The sequence below is a fragment of the Vipera ursinii genome (assembly GCF_947247035.1).
Source record: "Vipera ursinii genome assembly, chromosome: 4".
NCBI lineage: Eukaryota > Metazoa > Chordata > Lepidosauria > Squamata > Viperidae > Vipera > Vipera ursinii.
The window spans coordinates 119,053,306-119,077,807 of record NC_139514.1 but is presented as its reverse complement, the minus strand read 5'-3'; the positions used below and the strand labels follow the sequence as shown (position 1 = coordinate 119,077,807).

Genomic DNA, 24,502 nt, shown 5'->3' with positions numbered 1-24,502 from the left:
TAATTGGTGTCATTAATCAATGGAAGCCCTAAGGAAGGCTTAAAAATGTCCCCCAATTAATCAGCAGGGCTGAAAATAAATAAAGATTGCAGATTGTTCCTGAATATGCTGCATGCATTGATATACTATCTTTTGCCTAACTAAAAAAAAAAGTCGCTAGAAAAAATATATATTAAGGTAGCCTTTTCTCTAAAACCTAGCACAATTCTCCTTTCTGCGTTTTCAAGGCAAAAGTCCAGGCAGTTAACACTGCTCAAGGAAGACCAGAGTCACTACAAACACAGGTAGCGCTCAACTTACAACAGTTCATTTAGGGACCATCCAAAGTTACAACAGCACCGTAAACAGTGACTTATGACCGTTTTTTCAGTTACGACCTTTGCAGCATTCCCAGGATCACGTGATCGAAACTCAGACGCCTGGCAACTGGCATGTACTTGTGACAGTTGCAGTGTCCCGGGTGTTATGATCCCCTTTTGCGACCTTCTGTCAATCAAAGTCCATGGGGAAGCCAGATTATCACTTAAGAACCATGTTACTAATTTAAGAACTGCAGTGAGTCCCTTAACAATTGTGGCAAGAAAGGTTGAAAAATGGAGCCGAACGGACTTAGCAAATGTTTCACTTAACAACAGAAATTTGCGGTGATAAGTCCAGGACTACCTGTAGTTTTATTAAATTTATCCACAGTATTGTATCTTCAAAGTAATTTTGAATTTGGGGTATGGTATCTAAGAACACCAGCCTTACCTTCTAACAAAGGAGCTTTCCTTCAACGCATCCTAGTTTTTCCTGCTGAGAAAAAGAGACATTTCTCTCTCTCTCTGGGAATCTCTGAATTATAGGCCAGCTGGCACTTTGAAATGGGTCTATCTATCTAAGTGTGGGTTGAAAATTGGACAGACAGAAGACGCTGAGATCTTTTAGAGCGGACAACCTCACACGAAGGCAACAACGCCTTAAAAAAAAATCTCTAGAATTGTTAGAGATAAAAGTATTTCCCGAGTTTGACCTGCCAACAATACTTGGTACGTTTGTCAAAGGAGGCCACGCTAAATACAGGGAAAAAATATTAATAATAATAACTCTCATTCTGCATCTGCAAGGATTCAGCAAGCAGGGGTGACGCCTTCACAGCTGGATAAACTCACCGTATTCTTCGCGAAGGTGGTCTGGGATCCGCGGCTCAAAGCCCTCCTTCTCGGGCACCTCCACAAACTCCTCTTCCTCTTCCTCCTCTTCACTTTTCATCTATGACAAAAGAGTTAAAAAAGATTTCAAGCCGACGTGGGGGGGGGAATAAAAACATCCTAGCTGTCCATTCTAGCAGAAGCTACCGATGTAACACTGGAGGTTTTTAAGAAGAGACTGGACAGCCACTTGTCTGAAATGGTGTAGTAGGGTTTCCTGCCTGAGTGGGGGTTGGACTAGATGACCTCCAAGGTCCCTTCCAACTTTATTGTTGTTGTTGTTATTGCTTGTATCTTGTGAGTCTATTGAAGGAGGATCTGTTGTCTCATTTCACTTCAGCTCCCATATTACAGGTGGTCCTCAATTTATTACAACAGTTCACTTAGCGATGGTTCCAACTTACAACGGCACTTCTCGCTATGCACATGTATACGTAACCCGAACTAGACTGTTGCTTCTGCGTGTCATATATCGAGAGTGAGAGGGACGGCACATAAATTTAAAAATAATGTTTGCTGTTAAAACCCTTTTTGCCAAGTGTGTCCAGACAAAGCGCGATAGTTCTTCCCTCACTCCAGTCTCACTAAGTGTTGTATCTTATGATTATGTATCTGATGATTATGATCACGATTTATCACTTGTTGCTTGTGTGTACACCAAGAGCTTGTGCATTGGAGACAAATCCCTTGTGTGTCCAATCATCTTGGCCAATAAAGAATATTCTATCTATTTTAAACTCTTAATTTTTGGAGGAAACGCAGCAAAACTTCTGCTTTTCTCTATGAGAAACAATACTGGATCCTGGAAGAACAAAAAAAACAAAACAAATTTTTATACGATGATGTTTTATGCAATTTCCGTGTGGCAGCCGTGTTAAAAAGAATTACAGCCAATATCCTATTTCCCCAGACCCTAATAATACCTTTGGACTCAAGAAATGCCTGAAATTACAAGAGGCTTACCGTAAATAGATAAAATAAATTGCACATCAAAAGTTAACTGATTCATAAATTTTATACTCATTATTGCTTTATGAACTACCAAATCTCTTAGCATAGTTACATTCTGGGGGGGGGGGAAGCTCTTCCAGGATAGGGGGGAAAAACGGCATATTTATAACAGCTAAAACTATACTGTCCCTTAACATACAGGTAGTCCTCGAATTATGATTATCGAGTCCAACATTTCTGTTGCTAAGGGAGAACATTTGTTAAGTGAGTTTTGCCCCATTTTGTGACCACAGTTGTTAAGTGAATCACTGCAATTGATAAAGTTAGTAACCTGGTTGTTAAGCGGACCCGGCTTCCCCCATTGAATCTGCTTGTCACAAAAGGGGATCACGTGATCCCAGGACACTGCGACCGTCATAAATACGAGTCAGTTGCCAAGCGTTCAAATTTTGATTCTGTGATCACAAGGATGCTGCAACGGTCGTAAGTGTGAAAAACGGTCAAAATCACTTTTTCAGTGGCATTTTAACTCAGCATGGTCATTAAATGAAGTGAAGGACTACCTATACATGCCTAGGAATTACCCTTTTTTCTAAAAAAAAAAGTCCATTTAACTTTTCTTTAAGAAGTCCAGTATCTGGACTCTGCACTTTTCAATCTGATCTTATGGAAACTCCCTTGCAAATTCTTTTAAGCAATGCAATGCGGCAGTGACTCCTTAGTTGGCAGGCTGTTTTTTTGTTTGTAAAGTGCACTTAAAACTTTCTCCCTCTCTCTCTCTCTTTTTTTTTTAAGAGAAAGCATATTGATTCTGTCACTTACGCTTCTATTTTCTAAAACGTTGAACCGAATCCAATAAGCCTTCAGCAGAAATTCACTGTTAGCTTGAAAAAGGTGGAGAGGCCTCTTTAACTTGGCAAACTGGAAGAAAGCAGTTCAACTTGCTTATGTACGGGCCTTTCTGTCATTGTCAGCCAAGGCCTATTTTCGACAGAGGAGGAAAAAAAAAACCAGGCTTTTGAATTTAATGCTAAAACACAAGGGTACCTTTTCCTTGCAAGAAGTGGCTGATGAGCTATATAAATCCTCAAATCTTTTCCTTCCTTTAAACTTTAAGCACGTGTTTGTGAACAGGGGAACTGATGGGAAATGTAACTTTTGGTTCTTAATCCTTATTTTTAGGATGCTAGATTTGCTAGGACTGGTGTAAGCTTGTGTTCCAGGGGAGGAAGATAAAAAAAATCAGAAGGAGTCTGGTGCCATCGTTGGCTTTGCACACACAGAGAAAGAAGGTGAAGTATCTCGAGGGCTTTTGAAGGCAAACTGAGCCAGAACTGGAAGGACTTATTAAAAAGTTCTCTGAACTCTAATACTGGAATTAGAACAGGAATGTTCTTTATTGGTCAAGCGTGATTGGACAAGCCAGGAATTTGTCACCGGTGCATAAGCTCTCAGTGTACATACAAATTACAAAGTGACAAGTCATAGATCATCATGAGGACCCAGATTGTTGGGGGCAATTAAGCTGACTTTGTAATAATGCCGCTTGGGGGGGGGCTGAAAGCCCTAATAAGCAGGCATATACATAGAATGAAGGCTATTGCTAAGCACATTTGATTTGTGCTTCTTAGATTGTAAGCCGCCCTGAGTCTTCGGAGAAGGGCGGGATATAAATGGGATTAAAATAAAAAAATAAATAAAAAATAAACCATCAGATACAATCATAAATCATTAGATACAAACAAGAAGTGATAAATCATAAGATAGGAAGAGGAAATAGGAAAAATGAGAAGACGAGAAAAGATGAGAAGGATAATAGCAATACATCCCTACTACATGGGTAAATATCTACTAAACATAAGACAGTGCTGTGAGAGTGAAATATTTAGCAGGACATCCCCGCTTCATCCAGAGCCCTGGAAGAAGAGATAATTTTTGTAGGACTTTACTCAGATCTCTATACTTCAGGCTGTAGTAAAATCCTATGTAACAGCAGCAAAAACGAGGCACCACCTAAGTTAGGACCTACAGCTTGAGCAGGGGGCTGGACTAGAAGACCTCCAAAGTTCCTTCCAGCTATTCTATTCTATTCTATTCTATTCTATTCTATTCTATTCTATTCTATTCTATTCTATTCTATTCTATTCTATTCTATTCTATTCTATTCTATTCTTCCACTCCACTCCTTCTATTCTATTCTATTCTATTCTATTCTATTCTATTCTATTCTGCATTCTATTCTATTCTATTCTGCATTCTATTCTATTCTATTCTGCATTCTATTCTATTCTATTCTATTCTGCATTCTATTCTATTCTATTCTATTCTATTCTATTCTATTCTATTCTATTCTATTCTATTCCATTCCATATTTTCTATTCTATTCTATTCTATTCTATTCTATTCTATTCTATTCCATTCCATATTTTCTATTCTATTCTATTCTATTCTATTCTATTCTATTCTATTCTATTCTATTCTATTCTATTCTATTCTATTCTATTCTATTCTATTCTATTCTATTTCTTATTTCTTATTTCTAATTCTATTCTATCCTATCCTATCCCATTCCATTCCATTCCATTCAGTACAACATATTTATTTATTTATTTATAATGAGACTTGTATGCCGCCCTATCTCCCGAAGGACTCAGGGCGGCTAACAACAATAAAATACAAATAAATACAAATATTAAAAAAGAATTAAATTGTGTCAAAGTCCCACTAACCAATAAAACATTTAAAATCATAATTAAAAACCCCATTATCATCAGTCCAGGTCGGCCTGTTGGAAAAGATATGTCTTAAGGTCACGGCGAAAGGACCGGAAGTCAGGAGCCATACGGAACTCCAAGGGAAGCTGATTCCACAGGGCAGGTGCCCCCACAGAGAAGGCCCTCCCCCTGGGGGTCGCCAGCCGACATTGTCTGGCCGACGGCACCCTGAGGAGGCCCTCCCTGTGCGAGCGCACCGGGCGATGGGAAAACGTTCCTGGCAGCAGACGGTCCTGCAAATATCCCGGGCCTAAGCCATGGAGGGCTTTATAGGTAAGAACCAGCACCTTGAATCTCAGGTATACGTCTATACCTACACACTTACATATAAATACATACAAATATTAATGACTGTCCCTCTTGAATACGTAGTGGAAAGAGGAAGCTTGAGAGTTCACGAAAACACTGTATGAATATGATTTAATATGAGGCTAAACTGGAAGAAAAGTTAAAATGGGAGTTTAAAAGTTTGCTGCAACTTCCCAGTTATGATTTTACGCAGACGCTAGAGAAGACGTAGGCTCACACAGATGCCTCTCCCGATTAATCCCCAGGAAGGGACGTGTAAGACAAAACTGTGGTGACAACATTCCTGCACACTTACAGTCAAAGAGGCACAAAGGTTTCCGCTGGAGAGAGCGGAATAATAAGATGCAAATTCACTCTGTTTAGGCACAACCCATGAAGTGCACATTTAGCCACTATAGAAAGCATTAATCATAGAAAACTGTAATATTTGTTATCAGTCCAACACTAATCAAAAGCCCAGCCTGTCACTGCCGCTGACCTGTGAAACGTCCCAATTATACCCTTTGGAAATGACAGGAGCACTTAACTTCTCGCGGAGCAAATGACGACAATCAATCACGTTTGAATAACAATGAGCCGCGGAGCTGAAAATTATTTTTTGTATAGGATCTAGCCAGGAATTTATGAAAGGTGAAAAGCCACCAAGGTTTTAGGGGCGATGATTGCTTTCAGCTAGTACAGTGCATATCAAACACTAAACAGAATTTATGGGTTTTAATTTCCCAAAAGGTGGATGTGGACTTGGTGCTACAATGCATAACATATAATGCCAGGTTTTAAATATGAGGGTCATTTTCATAAAATATTATGCTTATTGTCCGCACCCTTGAATTCGCCGAATAACTTCTTTATTAAGTTCTCATTTGCGGTTTAAAAAAAAGAGAAGAGGAGGAGAAAATTAACGCCTTAGCTTTAATCCCTCGGTTCCCAAATAAAGATATTGGCATTCACATTGTTTTAAGCAAGCTGACTTCCCCCTTTATTTGTCAAGATAATTGTCTATAAAATTAGTGGAGAGGAGACACCTTAAGGGCAAACCATCCGAACTGGATCATTCCTTCCTCCATCCTTTGCGTACTTTTCATTTAAAAACTGCTTATTGAAATAACACTCTTTTTTAGAGCCAGGAAAGCAGCAGAATTGTGTTAATTGGACTTGCAATGTTTGAGTCTCTCGTTTCTAGTTCAAAACATGCCTTGCACCCATGGAAAACTCTACTTCGGAGACTCTTGTGGAGGTAAGTGTGCACGGTGTGGTGGGATGGAGGGTTTGTCGTCACTGTGTGTTGGGGGGGAGAGCACGGGGCGGGAGGCTCCGCTAATGTCAATGTACACATGTTGTACTTTGACAATAAAGGTATTATTATTATTATTATTATTATTATTATTATTATTATTATTATTATTTATGAATGCACTCTCAATAATGGTAATAAGAAAATCATTTCAAGAGAATTTGGCAACTTGGTTTAAAAGAAACCATGTCTGTAAACTGACTCCAAATGGGGTCCATGCACGAACCCCAAAGTTTAAGTCTACATCTCTTCTCCTTTTTTTATATAATATGTTTTATTTATTTTTTTAACATGGTCACCTTAATATTTGGTAAAGTGTGTTGTGTGGGTTTAGATTTAAAAAACATTCGGAGCTTTACTTGATTTCCTCTTCTTCCCATAATGTTCTCTTTTATCAACCTTAAATTAATACAATTCTTATTGTTTTGATAGATAACAATCGAGTGTAATTTTTTTCCTAATATTTCTGCAAATAATAATCATATCAATATAATATTTCTTTTCTACCTAGTCATTCTGGTTGCCTCATCATAGATCCCATTTACGGTCCTTGTTTACATTTGTTTTTCCCACAATATTCAAGACATTCTTACTGCTTAAGATTTTCTCAAAGTTAATTACATTTAGATATTTGATTCTATTTTTTTCCTCTTGTAAACCATCCCATAACTTTTACCTTACCTAAGGAATAAATAAGACTAAAAAAGAGAAAAAAAAGAACAAGAGTAAAGAGGGATAAAAAGATAGCATACTACTGAAAGTCCATGTTTCTCCTAATACAAATTTATTTCCAAAAACTTTCCATTCTTTTTTACCTTAATTTCTTTCACCAACCACCACCTACCTATCATATATTCTATCATCTCTCCCTCACTCATCCCTCTATATCTATCTATCTATCTATCTATCTATCTATCTATCTATCTATCTATCTATCTATCTATCTATCTATCCATCTATCCATCTATCTATCTATCCATCCATCCATCCATCCATCCATCCATCCATCCATCCATCCATCCATCCACCGGAGAGAGAATGTTTTGGGGCCAGTCATTCCCTCTCAGCCCTAGGAAGGAGGCAATGGCAAGCCACGTCTGAAACCTTGCTAATAAAAATAAAGGAATTGCCAGGAGTCAGCAACGACTCAGAAGCGCCCACCCACAATTGCAGACCCATCAATAAGGGAAAACGGGAGAGGAAGCCAAAGCGATGAGTTCACTGACTCTGAATTTCTGAAAATAAAAGCCAGTTTGTGGCTTAGCATGTGGGCATCTTCTTCCCTCCCCTCAAGAAATCACTTCCACTCAGGCGTGAGCGTAAGTAGGGCCCGCCGAGTTGAGTTGTGGTCTTTTCCCGCTAATGTGAGGTAACCCTCTCATAAGGGAACTCTAAACTTCATTTGTCTTTCAGCAGGCTTGATGACTATGCATTTAAAAACCCATTCTCTCTCATACACTAAAAATTAAGCGTACTCAACTGTGGTGGCCATCACTGCACCTGCTATTTATATGCTAATATCCTCACCAGAAGATCTTGCAAATTATTCTAGCACACGCATTTACTCACACTGACTTTTTTCTCTCTCTTAGAGGGTTTTTGGCCAAGGAATTTGTTTGTGTGTGTCTGCATATGTGTCTGTCTGTCTGTCTGTCTGTCTGTCTGTCTGTCTGTCTATCTATCTATCTATCTATCTATCTATCTATCTATCAGAATGGAACTAACTGATATGGGTAACCGTAACATTTTGAATTTATATAAATAAATAAATAAATAAATAAATAAATAAATAAATAAAGAAAGAAAGAAAGAAAGAAAGAGAGAGAGAGAGAAAGAAAGAAAGAAAGAAAGAAAGAAAGAAAGAAGGAAGGAAGGAAGGAAGGAAGGAAGGAAGGAAGGAAGGAAGGAAGGAAGGGAGGGAATGGAATGGAATCAATTGATACGAGTAACTGGAACATTTTGAATTTATAGATAGATAGATAGATAGATAGATAGATAGATAGATAGATAGATAGATAAGACAGACAGACAGACAGACAGACAGACAGAGAACCAATTGATAGTAGTAACCGGAACATTTTGAATTTATATAAATATAGATAGATAGATAGATAGATAGATAGATAGACAGACAGACAGACAGACAGACAGACAGGGAACCAACTGACAGAAGTAACCGGAACATTTTGAACTTCGCCATGGTGTCAAATACAGTCAAATTACCTGGAAAGGAAGGGAAGAAAAAGCCACGGCCTGCAGGGGACCTTTAGCCCAGACTAAAAATCTTTTGAATCGACTTAACAATTAGAAAGGCGCAAGATTCTTCATTGCGAGGCAGATTTTTATAACTTTGTCAATTTCGGAACTTTTAAATCAAATGTGACGCCATCTAAATCAGTCACTAACCGGCGTCCCTTTATTCCTTTTCCAAAGCAGCAGATGATGGGACGGGCTCCCCGACCTGTTCAGCCAACGCATTTAATTGGATGAAGAGGGGAGGGAGGAACAGCTACGGTCGTTCTCCACTTACGACAGTTCATTTAGGGACCGTTTAAAGTTACAACGGCACTGAAAAAATGGACTTAGGACCAGGTTTCACACTTATGACCATTGCCACATGACCCAAATTCAGTTGCTTGGCCACTGGCTCACATTTATGACGGTCGCAGTGTGTCCCGGGGAGTCACGTGATCCCCTTTTGCGACCGTCCGACAAGCAAAGTCAACGAGGAAGCCAGATTCACTTAACAACCGTGTCTCACTTAACTGCAGAGACTCACTTAACAACCGGGGCAAGCAAAGCTGTAAAATGGGGGCGAAACTCGTCTAACAAAAACATTGGGCTCAACTGTGGTCGTAAGACGGGGAGCTATAGGACCTCCAAGGTCCCTTCCAGCTCCTATCCTATCCTATCCTATCCTATCCTATCCTATCCTATCCTATCCTATCCTATTCCATTCTATTCCATATTTTCTATTCTATTCTATTCTATTCTATTCTATTCTATTCTATTCTATTCTATTCTATTCTATTCTATTCTATTCTATTCCATTCCATTCCATTCCATTCCATTCCATTCCATCCCATCCCATCCCATTCCATTCCATTCCAATATTCTATTCTATTCTCTGTGGGTGCGCCTGACCTGTGGAACCGTTTACCGGTTGAGCTCCGGATGGCTCCCGACCTTCGCTCCTTCCGATGCGACCTAAAAACCTATTTGTTTGTACAAGCCGGCCTGGTCTGATGGGTTTTGTTTTAATTATTGTTTTAATGTAATTTATTTTCTGCATTTGGGCACTAGGGTTTAATTTGTTTTAATTTCTGTATTTTGGGTATTTTGATATTTATGTCCCTGTTCACCGCCCTGAGTCCTTCGGGAGAAGGGCGGTATACAAATCAAATAAATAAATAAATATTCTATTCTATTCTATTCTGGATTAAATAACTCTTAGGGAGAAGGGTAGTTGAGAAATGTGGAAAATAATGAATGAATGAACGAATGAACAAACGAATGGAATGGAATGAATTTCCCTCTGGTGAACTGTGACATCTGAACCTAGACAAAAAGTCTTGCACATTGTTCTCAGAAAATAAGAAGAGACACAAAGAGTGCCCATTTGCTTTTAAGGAACCAATCTGACTCTACGCTAGAATGTTCCTACTGGAACATTTCTACAAAAGGAGGGTTGATAACTCTGGAGTACTTATTAAGATTTTTTTTAGCTTTGAATTTAAAGTTTAAATACAAGGTTTGTCCAATGTAGCACATTGGTGTGACCTCACTGTTTGGAAAATGCATCTGGATCACGAGTCGAAAGAACTTTCTTGATGTACCAAAAGGACAAAGCCATTTGGGGATTTGCAACTCACTTTCTTTGCCAGGAAGAAAAGAAGGTGCATTTTTACCATGCGTTTGGCATTAGATTATTCTTGCAGTTAACGAATTCCATCCCATCCATCTTGCCACAAAAGATATGGTCCATGTTTCGAATCAATGGGATTCCTGTACAATTTATGATTACGTATAAGCAGCTTTGTGCAAGTCCTTCACTAAAATTAAAGTCCTTCATAACTACAGCCCAAGAAGCTGCTTTTCAGCCATTAATTCCAGCTACTAACTTAAGTGCACACATTATTAAAGTCAAGTAACACCATCTTCTCCAAATTGCCATCCAAAGACTGGCCAGCCCCAGCTCTGCTTCGCTTTCCGAATTCACTCAACCAGATGCTGCCCTCTAGCTGGTCAGAAATATTATTTTAGGCTAAATGTTTAATAGAAATGTAAAATGGTATTTAAAAAAACCTGGCTGAATGTTTAAATAAATAAAGATTATCTCTACCCCAATAGTAACGCAAGACAAAATGACTTATCTGAAACACCTGTATTTTGTACAGGCAGCCCTCCATTTATAACGGTTCATTTAGCGACAGTTTGAAGTTACAACGGCACGGAAAAAGGTGACTGATGACCGTTTTTCAGACTTGTGACCGTTGCAGCATCCTCAGCGTCACGTGATCAAAATTTGGATGCTCGGCAACTGGTTCGTATTTATGACGGTCGCAGTGTGCCCCGGGATCACGCGATCCCCCTTTTGCGACCTTCTGACACACGGAAAGTCAACGGGGAAGGCGGACCCGCTGAAGAACCATGTGACTAACTTAACAGCTGTAGTGATTCACTTAACAACATAGCAAGGAAGGTCGTAAAGTGGGGCAAAATCCACTTAACGACCACCTTGCTTAGCAACAGAAATTTTGGGCTCAACTGCATCACCCTAGGCTACTTGCTATATTTTATTTCAAGTGGATTTCACCGCCAAGTGAAAACTATCTCGCAACTCTTGCAGGACTGATGGGATGGCTTGCTTCCTTTTCTTCAGCGAACTGATTTTGAACAACAACAAAAAAGAATTTCCAGCTGAGGGTAACCTCTCCTTTCCCCCCCAAAATGTTCAGCTTTCAAGAAAAAAAACACAGGGGATCCAGCTTGGGGTGTTTTGTTTTTTTTCTTTCCATCTCAAATATTAGAATCTAAAACAAAAATATTCTCTAATGTTATCAAGTTACAGTCCAATGTTGCGTGGAGTCCTTGAAGTTAATTTCCACTGATCTCATATCATTCATATGTTATCATATGATACGGTACATGCAATTTTTTAAATCTTTATCTGCAAACTTGATGACTATAAAAACCAAATGACTTTCCCCCGTTTTGCTCACGATGCTCGTCAGTATTTTAAACTCTCAAATTGTTTCCTGGAAAACTCAGGAGAGATTTGATATTTTCAGTTTGCAGAACTACAGGCCTCCTTCATGTTATTGCTCGTCGTATAGTGAGTTTGCAATATTTAAAGAACAGCAAGGCTGATTTTGGTAATAGATCTTAATGAAAAACTTGTGTTTTTACCAAATGAGATGTACACATACCTAAAGAAAGGTTTAGGCAATAGCAAATTTAGAAATTGTCTAGAAAAGAGGGGTGTTTTTTTCCCCCATTTCAAGTACTGGTCATTTTAGGTTATCCCACTTACAAATATTTCGTAATGATGTCAGCAGAGAAATACCCAGTATAAAGAAAACAGCGCCCCCTAATGGCCACTGAAAAAAACACGCTCCTAGACAAATACGTTCCCTGAATTTAAAGATATTTCCCTGGGAAACATACAGTTTAATGGCCACTCGTTTAGTGACCGTTCAAAGTTATGTCTGGCTGAACAAGGGTGACTCATGACAGGTCCTCGTAGTTAATAGAATAACAGAATAACAGAGTTCAAAGGGACCTTGGAGGTCTTCTAGTCCAACCCCCTGCTCAAACCACGAGGCCCTTTGCTATAGTTTAGACACCATAGTTTAACGGTGTCGTGGAAGATGCTCTGTATACATTTAGGCTTTACCCTTACACAACCCTGGGAAGGAAGGTTGTGTGTCTCCGCTCACACACGCAGGGCAGACAAATGTCTGCGAACAAGGCTTCCATTTTAATCCAAGCTTCGTTGACTACTTCACACATCTTGTTCAAGAGCGGCCCACCGACAGCTTGGCAGGGGGTGTGAAATTGGAAACCCAAATGACTCCTCTTGTAGCCACTGAGCAAGGAAGTACATCCTTGGATTGCTTATAAACAAAAGTGGTTTTTTGGAATGTAATTTCTAACATGGAACATTAATAATCGGGAAAAGCCTTCACAGGTAGACAATTTTGCAAGCAACGAGCTAATTTTATGACACGTAAAAATACACCCGACATAGTTCGAAGGGTAAAATCTGCAAAAGGAAAACTGTCTTGTTTATTATGGTCAATGACCGGTCAACGTGACAAACAGGAAAAAAAAAGCACCAGACAACCCAAAGAGAACAAATAAAATATACAGTACATTAGCAAACGAGGGAAGGTGAGGACGTCATGAGCTATTAAAGATGTACCACCTGGTCTATAATCAGGTCAAGCTGTGGTAAATATTGCCATAAAACAGAAGAAAATGAAACGTGGCTTACAATGGGGAACGCATTTAAACATACTCATGCAACCAGAAAAAAATAAAGCTCTCTCTGAGTGTTACAAAGGCAACAAAGCTGGAGAATTGACAAACAGAGCAGTGTTGGTCAACCTCGATATATTTTAAGAGATGTGGACTTCAACTCCCAGAATTCCACAGCCAGCCAAGAATTAGCAAGGGGTCCTTGGAACTCTCTGAGCTCGTTTCTTGCAGACGTTTCATTACCCAAACTAGGTAACATCATCAGTGCTAGTAAGGAGTGTGGTTTGCAAACCCCTCTCCTTGCTAGCACTGATGATGTTACCTAGTTTGGTAATGAAACGTCTGCAATAAAACCACCAAACTCGGAGAGCACCAAGGACCCCTCATTTCAACCCTGAGCTGCGGATATTCTCCTTTATTGACAAGAATGAAATTAATTAACAAAATTAATAAACAGCCTAATAAGAAAATACAGTGACTTCAATTTCAGGAGACCCTAATATTCATTAGACATATCGGCTTTAACTCACCCATTTTTTCTTCTCTTTAAAATCAATGTTCATTTTGTTAGTCTTCTCCAGAGCAGCCTCCAATTTATTTTTAAGGTCAATGGCTTGTCTCAGCCGATCATCGCTTATCCCAGCCCTGGTGAATAACTACAAATTGCAAATTGGTTAGTTTATCTGAGATGACCTGCGCATTTCAGACACCGCCCAGAAAAAACAGTGGCGATTTGCAATACTTCACGACCAACGTCTCATCTGTTTTATTTCAAATTGACAATGAGGATGCAGGGAAAACTAAGGAGCTAAAATCTAAACCTGTTTCACAGGTTCTCCTCAACATATGGCCACAATGGAGCCCAAAACGTAGGTTGCTAAGTGAGACATTTGTTAAGTGAGTTTTGCCCCATTTTATGAACTTTCTTGCCACAACTGTTAACCGAATCACTGCAGTGGTTAAGTTGTAACACGGTTGTAAAGTGAATCTGGCTTCCCCATTGACTTTGCTTGCCAGGTTTCAAAAGGAGATCATGTGACCCCGGGACGCTGCAACCGTACATGCCAGTTGCCAAGCATCCGAATATGAATCACAATGCTGCAATGGTCGTAAGTGTGAAAAATGGTCGTAAGTCCCTTTTTTCAATGCTGTTGTAACTTCAAACGGTCACGAAGGGAACTGTCTTCAGTCGTGAACTACCTGTAAAAGCGTCCATCTACAAATAATGTAAGCTATAAACTATCCTAATATGTACCAGACTCATGCTACAAATAAAACAATATTTTTTTTCATTTTTCCCCCTTCCTAACTGCTTCCACATTCTAAAGGTGCAAGAAAGCCACCTCGCATACATCGTTGTGATCCACAAGGATGACTTGTTTGAAAATAAGAGAAAAATCGTAAGGAAATAATTGCGTGGATTTCATGGCTAGAAAAGGCTGTGAAAACAAACCTTATATGCGTTTCGGATTTTTAACAAGGCCTATTCCAAAAATGGTAGGGAAACGTTGAGTAGAAACCCATGAGAACAAAAGAGTAAAAAAAATATCAAATGCGTCATTTTCAAATCACCCCAAATCTCTCATGAAGAACAGTGAGTAAATTGTCTTCTGCTGCAGCAGAACCGGGATTACGCCCAACAGGCGGAAACTGCTGGGAAGCTGCTAGGTCAAACTTTAATAATTGCTCATCCTTGTTTGTTCAGTCCTGATTAAAAAAAAAGCTGCTTTAGAAAAAAGAGGACAGGTCTTTTAAACAGATTCCAGAAAGAATCTGGAGCAATGTTCAACTTGTGCTAAATTTTTCAGATTCAGATTCAATAAAAAAAAAGCTTTGGAAAATACCCTTGCTTGAAAGAATCCTGAAAACTGGGAAACAGAATGAGAGAAAAATGGCATTGGAAGGGGACCCTGGAGGTCTTCTAGTTCAACCCCCCTGTTCAAGCAGATGATCCTATACCATTTCAGACAAACGGTTGTCCAATCTCTTCTTAAAAACCTCTAGTGTTGGAGCACCCACAACTTCTGGAGGCAAGGAGTTCCGCTGCTTGATTGCTCTCACCGTTAGGAAATTCCTCCTTAGTTCCAGGTTGCTTCTCTCCTTGATGAGTTTCCCTCTGTTGCTTCTTCTCCTGCCTTCAGGGGCTTTGGAGAATAGCTTGACACCCCCTCTTCTTTGGGGAAGCCCCTCAAATTTTGGAAGGCTGCTATCATGTCACCTCTAGTCCTTCTCCTTATTATACTAGACCACAAAAGCTGTTTTGGTCCACAAGGTCTCAACAACACTAAAATTACAGAATGAAAGCAATCCAAGTTCATTCTTAACTTAACAAAAACTGCTTACCTGAATCCAAGACTGCACCAATGGCAAAAATTTATTTCTTATGAGCTTAAAACTATCCGAAAGGTTATTTATGATGGCTGCATTGTCTTCATTCTCGCAGAGTTTCACATCTAGCAGGAACAAAGGAAGTCAACCAATCAAATTTCTCTCTCTGGATACTTGTGTATTTCTCTCTCTCTGTATATACAGTATACATACATATAATGTGCATGTACTGTATACAGTATACACAATGTATACACAGACACAAAAACACAAGAGAGCATTGATAAATTCAATAAAAAATCAGCAACAGTAATAAAGTTGGAAGGGACCTTGGAGGTCATCTAGCCCAATCCCCTGCTCTTGCAGGTGACCTATATTATTTCTGATAGATGGCTGCCCATTTTTTTTAAAGGCCTTCAGTGTTGGGGCACTGACAGCTTCTGGTGGCAAGCTGTTCCACTGGTTAATTGTTCCCACTGTTAGGAACTTAATTCTAGGTTGCGTCTCTCCTTGGTTTCATTAATTTCCAAGAATAATGGTTCAACATTATTCTTGAAAATAATGATCCTGGTGGGGTGTTTGACCACCGGTTACTTGTGTGGGCTATTCTATTGTGGTGAAAACGGCAATATTCAATCCCATCCATGGAAAACACCCTTGCTAGAGAGAATCCTGAAAACCGGGGAACAGAATGAGAGGAAAAAAACGGAGTTGGAAGGGACCCTTGGAGGTCTTCTAGTCCAACCCCCTGTTCGAGCAACTTCCCCAAAACAACTTTGGGGTGAAATGGGCTCCAGGTACCTGAAGACAGTTCCAGACTGAGCGCATATTTGTAAGAGCCGAGTCCGTGGCTGCGAAGGAATAGGGCGGGATCATCGTCTCCCATCAGGCCAGGAGAAGTGGACCCAGGCCGGAAGGAATCTCCCGGGCCTTGGGCCTTCTCCGCTTCCCCGTCGGGGTCTCTGCGATCAGCTTCTGCCAGTGGAGAAATGGCAGGGAGGTCCTTGCTACAACAAGGCTGCTGGTCGTGATCCATGGAGGCTCCTGGCTGCTTTGCTACCGGCGCCGAGGAAGAGGTGGCCCCCGTCTCCGCTTCCCTTCTCCTCCAATCAGCGATTTCGGCGCCACTGAGGGTGAAGTCCAAAGGATCCGGAACCAGCAGCTGGAAACAGCTGTCCAGCTCCCTCAGCACAGACTGCATCTCCTCAGACGTATCTGTCGAGTAAATTCAGAATATTTGGGGCAGGCTGGCACTCAAGCCAGCTCGTCTCTTCAAAAGGATTAGTTCCCCGATGTAAACGCTGCAAGAAATCCGGTATGCAGCTCATCCTCCACTTACGACCGCAACGCAGCCCGACACTAAACGAGACATTCGTCAAGGGAGTTCTGCCCCACTTTTACGACCTGCTGGTAAGTTAGTAACACGGCCGCTAAGTGAATCCGGCTTCCCCCCACCTCCTTTGCTTCTAAGGTGGTCGTAAAAAGGGGACCACGTGATCCCGGGATACTGCAGTCTTCATAAATATGAGTCAGCTGCCGAGCGCCTGAATGTTGATCAGGTGACCCTGGGGCGCTGCGACAGCCACACGTGGGGAAAACGGTCCTAAGTCCCTTTTTCCAGTGCTTTTGTAACTTCAAACAGTCACTAAACCAGCTGTTGTAAATTGAGGACTGCCTATATTGGCAGAAGCTTAGAAAATTTTTACTTACTTACTTACTTAATCCCGTTTGTATCCCGCCCTTCTCCGAAGACTCAGGGCGGCTTACAATCTAAGCAGAAATCAACGTGCTTAGATCTTGATCCATTCTATGTTCTCACCCTTCCCTGTGATAATTCTACTCCACCCCTAGCTGTCTAACGCAGATCCTTACAGATTCCCGATCTACGAACAGGTCACCATTTACAGCAGCGGCCGTGTGGAAGCCCTCCTATGGACGACACCGATAAATAGGAGGGAAGAATGTGGTGGCGTCATCCAGAAATATAATGGGGAGAAATATGCTACCCCCATCTCTCACCTTTCATTTCCTTCTCTGCTTTTAGGGCTTTATCCTTGTAAATATTATCCAATCGTTTCTGCTTCTCTTCGTCTCGTTTTCTTTCTGCTAGAGTTCTGGCATGTACATCTTGAAAATCTACCTAAAAAGAGACAGGAGAAAATTAAGCCCCATATAATAGAACAGGCACATTCTAAGCAGGTTAAAAATTGGGGTTCAGTTCCATATTGGTTATTTATAAAATGTTAATATTGCCGGTGGATGGTCTTGGCTGAAGGGCAGCATTTTCTTGGTGCTGAACATCCGTCAGTAGAAGATTATTTTCCCATATTTTTTCAGCCTATCCCTCTCCCTTTGAGAGACCCCACGGAAGCCGTTCTCAGGAAGCTTGTAGAAGTTGCACAAAAATGGATAAATTCATCTAAACATATAAGGAACGGTTGCTGGAATTGGGAATGTCTAATTTAATGAAGAGAAGGAGGAGGGGGGACAGGATAGCAGCCTTCCAGTATCTCAGGGGCTGCCCCAAAGAAGAGGCAGTCAAGCTATTCTCCAAAGCATCAGAAGGCAGGACAAGAAGCAACGGATGGAAACTCATCAAGGAGAGAAGCAACCTAGAACTAAGGAGAAACTTCCTGACAGTGAGGACGATTAACCAGTGGAACAACCTGTCTCCAGAAGCTGTGAGTGCTCCAACACTGGAAGTCTTTAAGAAGAGACTGGCCAACCATTTATTATTATTATTATTATTATTATTATTATTATTATTATTATTATTATTATTATTATTATTATTATTATTCTCCAAAGCGCCTGAAGGCAGGAGAAGAAGCAACGGAGGGAAACTCATCAAGGAGAGAAGCAACCTGGAACTAAGGAGAAACTTCCTGACAGTTAGAACAATTAACCAGTGGAACAACCTGCCTCCAGAAGCAGTGAATGCTCCAACACTGGCAGTTTTTAAGAAGAGACTGGCCAGCCACTTGTCTGAAATGGTATAGGGTTTCCTGCCTGAGCAGGGGGTTGGACTAGATGACCTCCAAGGTCCCTTCCAACTTTACTACTACTATCAACAATTATTTATTTATTTAAATTGGCTGCACGACTCTAGTGGATTCTGGGTGGAGCACCAAACTAAAATATTATGATAGGAATATTTTCATCTTAATCTTTTAACCTTAATCTTTAATCTTACTAAAATATTTACCAATAGTCATAGGTGCCTTGGGTGCAATCCCCAAATAGCTGGAACACCACTTGAATATATATATATATATATATATATATATATATATATATATATATATATATATATATATATATATATATATATATATATATATATATATATATATACACACACACACACACACACACACACACATATACATATACATATACACATACATATACACATACACACATACACATATACACATACACATATATACATATAAACCTCAGAAAACAAATATATACATATATATGTACATATATATGTATGTATGTGAAGGTAAAGGTTCCCCTGCACATGCGTGCTAGTCGTTTCCGACTCTAGGGGCCGGTGCTCATCTCCGTTTCAAAGCCGAAGAGCCAGCGCTTGTCCGAGGACGTCTCCGTGGTCATGTGGCCGGCATGACTAGAGGCCAAAGGCACACGGAACGCTGTTACCTTCCCACCGGAGTGGTCCCTATTTTTCTACTTGCATTTTTACGTGCTTTCTCTAGTTTTTTTCATTTTGTTAAACATTAAGAATGTTATAAAAACCCTAACCCTATAAAAATATAAAGATGTGGGGACTTCAATTCCCAGAATTCCCCAGCCAGCACGGCTAGCTAGGGACTTCTGGGGGTTGAAGTCCCCACACGTATTAAAGCCGCCCAGGTTGAAAAACACCACCATGAGCTACCAAACCACGAAAACAAGTATTCGGATACCTTCTTGTTCTGTTTTAAGAAGTGGTATCCCAGAGAAAGTTTCTTGTAGGCTTCTCCGTATTTCTCCTGCCATTCTTGTACAGACTGAATGGCAGCTTTTTTCAGCTTCCGCGCTACCTCCGTTGGCGGAGGGAGAGGCCGATTGTAGTCCGTTTCCACCGTCAGCTCCAGGAGTTCCTGGAAGTTGGAGACAAGCAACGTTCGGAACAGATGCGAGCGAGTGAAGAGCTGGTCCACTATTTGGAAGGCGGAAAGGCGTATCTCGGCGTGTTCTTGGTTTAACTGGGACATCAGCAGGTGGTAAACGTGGTTTATGTGTTCATCAGAACGCCTGTGGAATGCCAACAGTGGGATAAGCAGGGTATGAAACGATACGGCCTGATTGGATAAGTACAATACAGGCAGTTGCCGACTTACGAACATTTATGTGGCCGAGAGAGAAATCTGTTAAATGAGTTTTGCCCCATTTGACGACTTTCCTTGCCACAGCTCTTAAGCAAATCGCTGCAGCTGTTAAAGTTAGTTAAGTTAGAATCTGGCTTCCCCACTGACTTTGTCAGAAGGATCGCAAAAGGGATCACTGCAACTGTCCTAAGTACATGTCAGTTTCCAAGCATCCGAATATAAATCACGTGACCGCGGGGAGGCTACAACGGTCATAAGTCTCTTTTCTCAGTGCTGTTGTAATTTCAGGTCACTAAATGGTCACTAAACGAGGGCTACCTGGATTGTGTGGCAACAGGACCGTCCCACAAGGTGTATCAAAAGCAAGTGGCCCACAGTGTATGTCATGTTCCTTTCTCTCTAACTCACTTTTCTAGCCTTTGGTAAAAATTGTCCCAGGTTCTAAAACACACCAAGTCTTCTTTCTCTTTTATCTTTATATTTTCTTAATTCGTTCTTCTTCTGTTGGTAAGTTTTTATTTTTCCAATATTGGGCAAATACAATTCTTGCTGCAGTTAGTACATGTAAAATTAAGTGTATACAATCTTTCTCACAGTTTCCTCCTAATATGCCTAACAGGAATACTTCTGGCTTGAAATCTATATGTTTTTTAGTCATTTTTTCCAACCATGTGTGTATTTTTTACCAAAATCTTTTAGCTCTAGGGCATGTCCACCAGATATGATAATAAGTACTCCGTAACATTGAATATATACTAGTAAGAAAGAGACTATTGAGCGATTAACTAACATATTATGACAATATAGAAGTTAACTCTTTCCACTGCAGCAACGTGGCCACTATCTTGATGTTTTTGACCACGGCTTGTGGACGCCTCTGTGTGCAAAAAAATTAATTCAAACGTTTTTATTCCAGAACATAACTCTTTCCCTCCATGCACTAATTAAAATCTTTCTATTTGTCAAAACCTTTAAGGCTGCCGCCTTTGGCACATATAATACAGTTCAAACTTCAGACTGAGCCAGCAATTCAATGCATGTGTTCTACAGTAACATCTCTCGGCCTCGACAACTTTTAAGCTGTGTGGACTTCAAGTCCCAGAATTCCCCAGCCAGAGTGCTAGCTGGGGAATTCTGGGACTCGAAGTCCGCCGTGTTTAAAGTTGCAGCATCTTCTCGGATTGTTTTGATGCCCATCTACCCCATTTTCTGATCTAAAATCTAACCAGACCTGATTGTGGTTAATTATTTGAGATCAATCAAGCCCACCCAACTGGGCTACCCACACCTAAGCCAAGCCTACTTAAGAGAGCTGCTCCCAAATCAACACACTTTGGATTTCCCCTGACCTTACATTTACAAACTGTGCAGCTCTATTTGCAAACCCTGTGTAAACAAGCCCAGCATAAATGATACATTTTAAAGCTCTTTTTGCAAGGGAAAACAAAAGATTTTCAATCACTAAATATTTTAGCGAAGGGACTACACACAGAGGGCTCCTCCTAGCACTGACGACGTTCCCTAGTTGGGTCATGCAACGTCTGCAAGGAAACCGCCAAGCCGAGAGAACACCAAGCACCCCACAGTTGAGCCACAAATATCCTCTCCCACGGCTACCTGCAGATGTTCTTCAGTGCTTTCATCTTCTTTGGATCCAGCTGTGGTTCCCCAGAGGTGGTCAAGTCTTCCACAAGCTGAGCCAGCTGCCGGTCCATCCCTGGGGGAGGGAGGGGGGGGGGGCGGCAAAACCATCAAGGCTTATATCGGGCAACGGAAAAAGACTGGAAGGGGGGGGGTTTCTTTTCTCCTCCCCACCCTCTCGAAAGCAGCCGGTGGGACTCAGCAGGCTTGAAGCAGCCTGGGAGGCAGAAGAGCAGAGAAAGAGAATCCCACTCAGACAAGCAAATAAGAAACAGGAGAAGAGAAGAAGCAACAGAATAACAGAGAAGGGTACCAGCGTTTCCCAACCTTAGGAACTTGAAGATGCGTGGACTTCAACTCCCAGAATTCCCCAGCCAGCATAGCTGGCTGGGGAATTCTGGGAGTTGAAGTCCACGCATCTTCAAGTTCCTAAGGTTGGGAAACGCTGGGCTAGACAATGTCGGCTTGCGACCCCCAGGGGAAGAGCCTTCTCTGTGGGAGCGCCAGTCCTATGGAATCGGCTCTCCCCTGAGCTTCGGATGGCCCAAAATCTCCGGTCCTTTCGCCGCGGCCTCAAAACACTCCTATTCCACCAGGCTGACCTGGACTGACAGGCGTTTTCATTATGTTCCCACTTTTTAATTTATTTTTCATTTTTCATTTTTCATATGTATTGCACCGAGGACTTTCATTTTAATTTTTATCTTCATTTCTGTACTTATTATATGTTCTTGTTGTTAGCCGCCCTGAGTCCTTCGGGGAGATAGGGCGGGATAGAAGTCCCATTAATAGATAAATAAAGATACATAAAGAAACAAACAGTGTCACAAAGCGAACGACCTTCTCCTTCGGGAGAAGGGCGGTATAGAAATATTAATAAATTAAATTAAATTAAACAACAGAGACACAGAACAACCCAGCAGCAGGCAGAAGAACAGAGAAGAAGAGTCACAAACGCAACAATAACGCAACAACAGAGCCATAGGAAAAAAAAAAAACCAGAGCCGAGGAACAAACGGAACAATTACCAGGCTAAGAAACAGAACTAAGGGAACCTCGGAGTTGGAAAAGGGACCCTGGAGGTCATCTAGTCCAACCCCCCCTCCCCATCCCCCCGCTCAACCAGGCAAACCCCGCCTCACGCCGGACACAGGCCTGTCGGGTCTCCTGCTCAAAACCTCCAGGGATGGAGACCCCCACCCCAAGAGGCGAGGCGGGGGGCTCCCCTCCCCCTCCCGGGGCGACCCCCGCCAGCCCAGGGGAGGGGGAGGGGAAGGGCTGGCCTCCCCGGCGCAGGGAAGCGGCCCCCCGGGCTGGGCCCGGCTCCCGTCCCGCCTCGCACCTGCGGCCGAGCTCTCCATGGCGGCGCCGGGACGATCCCCTCCCGGGCTGCCCGGCCGACGACTCGGAGGCGAGCGCGGCGCTTCCGCGGAGAAAGTGGCCGCCTCTGCGCAGGCGCGAGGAGGAGGAGGAGGAGCCCCGCCTCGGCGGCGTCGCGGAGCGTTGACCAATGGGAGGCCTGGGAAGAGAGGGGCGTGGCCAGGAGGGCTGGAGTGACGACATTCGCGGGTCTCTGCCCGGGCTTGCAGCTGCACGTCTGGATGCGACTGCGATGCGAGCCACGGGCAGGCCAGGTTCAATGTTTTCCTTCCCTCCCGCCTTCCTCCCGTTCCTCCGAGAGGCGCCGTCAATCTCTCAAAAGAGATGGAACAGCCCCAAGATCAAACCCGGGGAGAAGACAAAACATCTTGGTCACCCAAAGCACCAGAAGGCGGGAGGAGAAAACTAACCGAGGTGAGAAACCACCTGGAATTAAGGAGAAACTTCCTGACCGGGAGAACCAGTGGAACGGCTTGCCACCAGGAATTGTGGGCGCTCCATCACTGGAGATTTTCAAAAGTAGACCGGACAGCCGGCTATATGACATGTTAGCAGAAGCAGGAGTTGGACTAGAAGACCTCCGAGGTCCCTTTGAACTCTGTCATTCTGCATGAGGCTCCTGCCTTGAGCAAGGGTCGGACTAGAAGACCTCAAGAGGTCCCTTCCACCTGTCATTCTGTATGAGGCTCCTGCCTTGAGCAAGGGTCGGACTAAAAGACCTCAAGAGGTCCCTTCCACCTGTCATTCTGTATGAGGCTCCTGCCTTGAGCAAGGGTCGGACTAGAAGACCTCAAGAGGTCCCTTCCACCTGTCATTCTGCATGAGGCTCCTGCCTTGAGCAAGGGTCGGACTAGAAGACCTCAAGAGGTCCCTTCCACCTGTCAATTCTGTCTGAGGCTCCTGCCTTGAGCAAGGGTCGGACTAGAAGACCTCAAGAGGTCCCTTCCACCTGTCATTCTGCATGAGGCTCCTGCCTTGAGCAAGGGTCGGACTAGAAGACCTCAAGAGGTCCCTTCCACCTGTCAATTCTGTCTGAGGCTCCTGCCTGAGCAGGGGGTTGGACTAGATCTCCCGAGGTCCCTTCCAGCCCTGTGACCCTCCGTTCTTCTTAAGCAGGCGACTGCGGGAGCAGATTGCACCACCTCTTTCCTTTCGCTGTGCAACCGAAAAGCAGCGGCCTTTTGCATTTTGCTCCCTGGGCAGGGATGGAAGGAAGGAAGGAAGGAAGGAAAACTCAAGAGGGCCGTAAAGCAGCAAGGACGTGGGGGCGGTCTCGGCAACGGCCCAGCTGGAAATCAGACACAAAGGGACAATGGTGCAGCCCAAAGGCTTGCCAGCTGGAAGGCAAGCTGAGGAAAAAGAAAAAAAAATCACCCTTGCAGAACAGGCAGAATGTGCAAATATTTTCTCCCGATTGTCTTAAGAATAGCTGCTTTGAAAAAGAATAGACCGGTGACGGAGGCGCATTTTTAACTGTTGGGAGACCTCTGAATGTTAGCAATTGATAAAAAAAAATCCAGCTTGGGCGCTGAATTTAATTCTCTCTGCAATGTGTGCCGTTGGCACATGGTTTCTCCTTAAGTGGTGGAGACAACCAAGGAGATGGCCTTGAGGGGCTATCCAGCAGGGGTTATGGAAACAAGGGCAGGAATATTCCTTAAGCCCTGGAAAAAGTCAGGAAATTATTTGGACGAGGACTTGAGGTTCATTGGTTTTGTTTAAACACGATAAAGGGGGTTTATGCCCATAGCTACGTTGTTCTGCTTCTGCATCTAGTAGCACGCTTTTAAATAAGTGAAAATGGGCATTGTCTCA

General features: G+C 42.2%; 1 protein-coding gene across 1 annotated transcript in view; it reads right to left on the bottom strand.

Moving 5' to 3' along the window:
* UVSSA (UV stimulated scaffold protein A) overlaps positions 1 to 22,745 on the bottom strand; it is a 47,790-nt gene extending 25,045 nt beyond the window's left edge. Inside the window, exons 1-8 of the mRNA XM_083362324.1 lie at positions 22,650 to 22,745; positions 21,284 to 21,383; positions 19,262 to 19,592; positions 17,346 to 17,466; positions 16,128 to 16,541; positions 15,342 to 15,451; positions 13,529 to 13,654; positions 1,152 to 1,251 (exon numbers count right to left, since the gene is read on the bottom strand). Coding sequence (XP_083218450.1) covers positions 1,152 to 1,251; positions 13,529 to 13,654; positions 15,342 to 15,451; positions 16,128 to 16,541; positions 17,346 to 17,466; positions 19,262 to 19,592; positions 21,284 to 21,383; positions 22,650 to 22,668 — 1,321 coding nt within the window. The 5' untranslated portion in view covers positions 22,669 to 22,745. The remainder of the gene's footprint in view (positions 1 to 1,151; positions 1,252 to 13,528; positions 13,655 to 15,341; positions 15,452 to 16,127; positions 16,542 to 17,345; positions 17,467 to 19,261; positions 19,593 to 21,283; positions 21,384 to 22,649) is intronic.
* Positions 22,746 to 24,502: the final 1,757 nt, after the last annotated feature.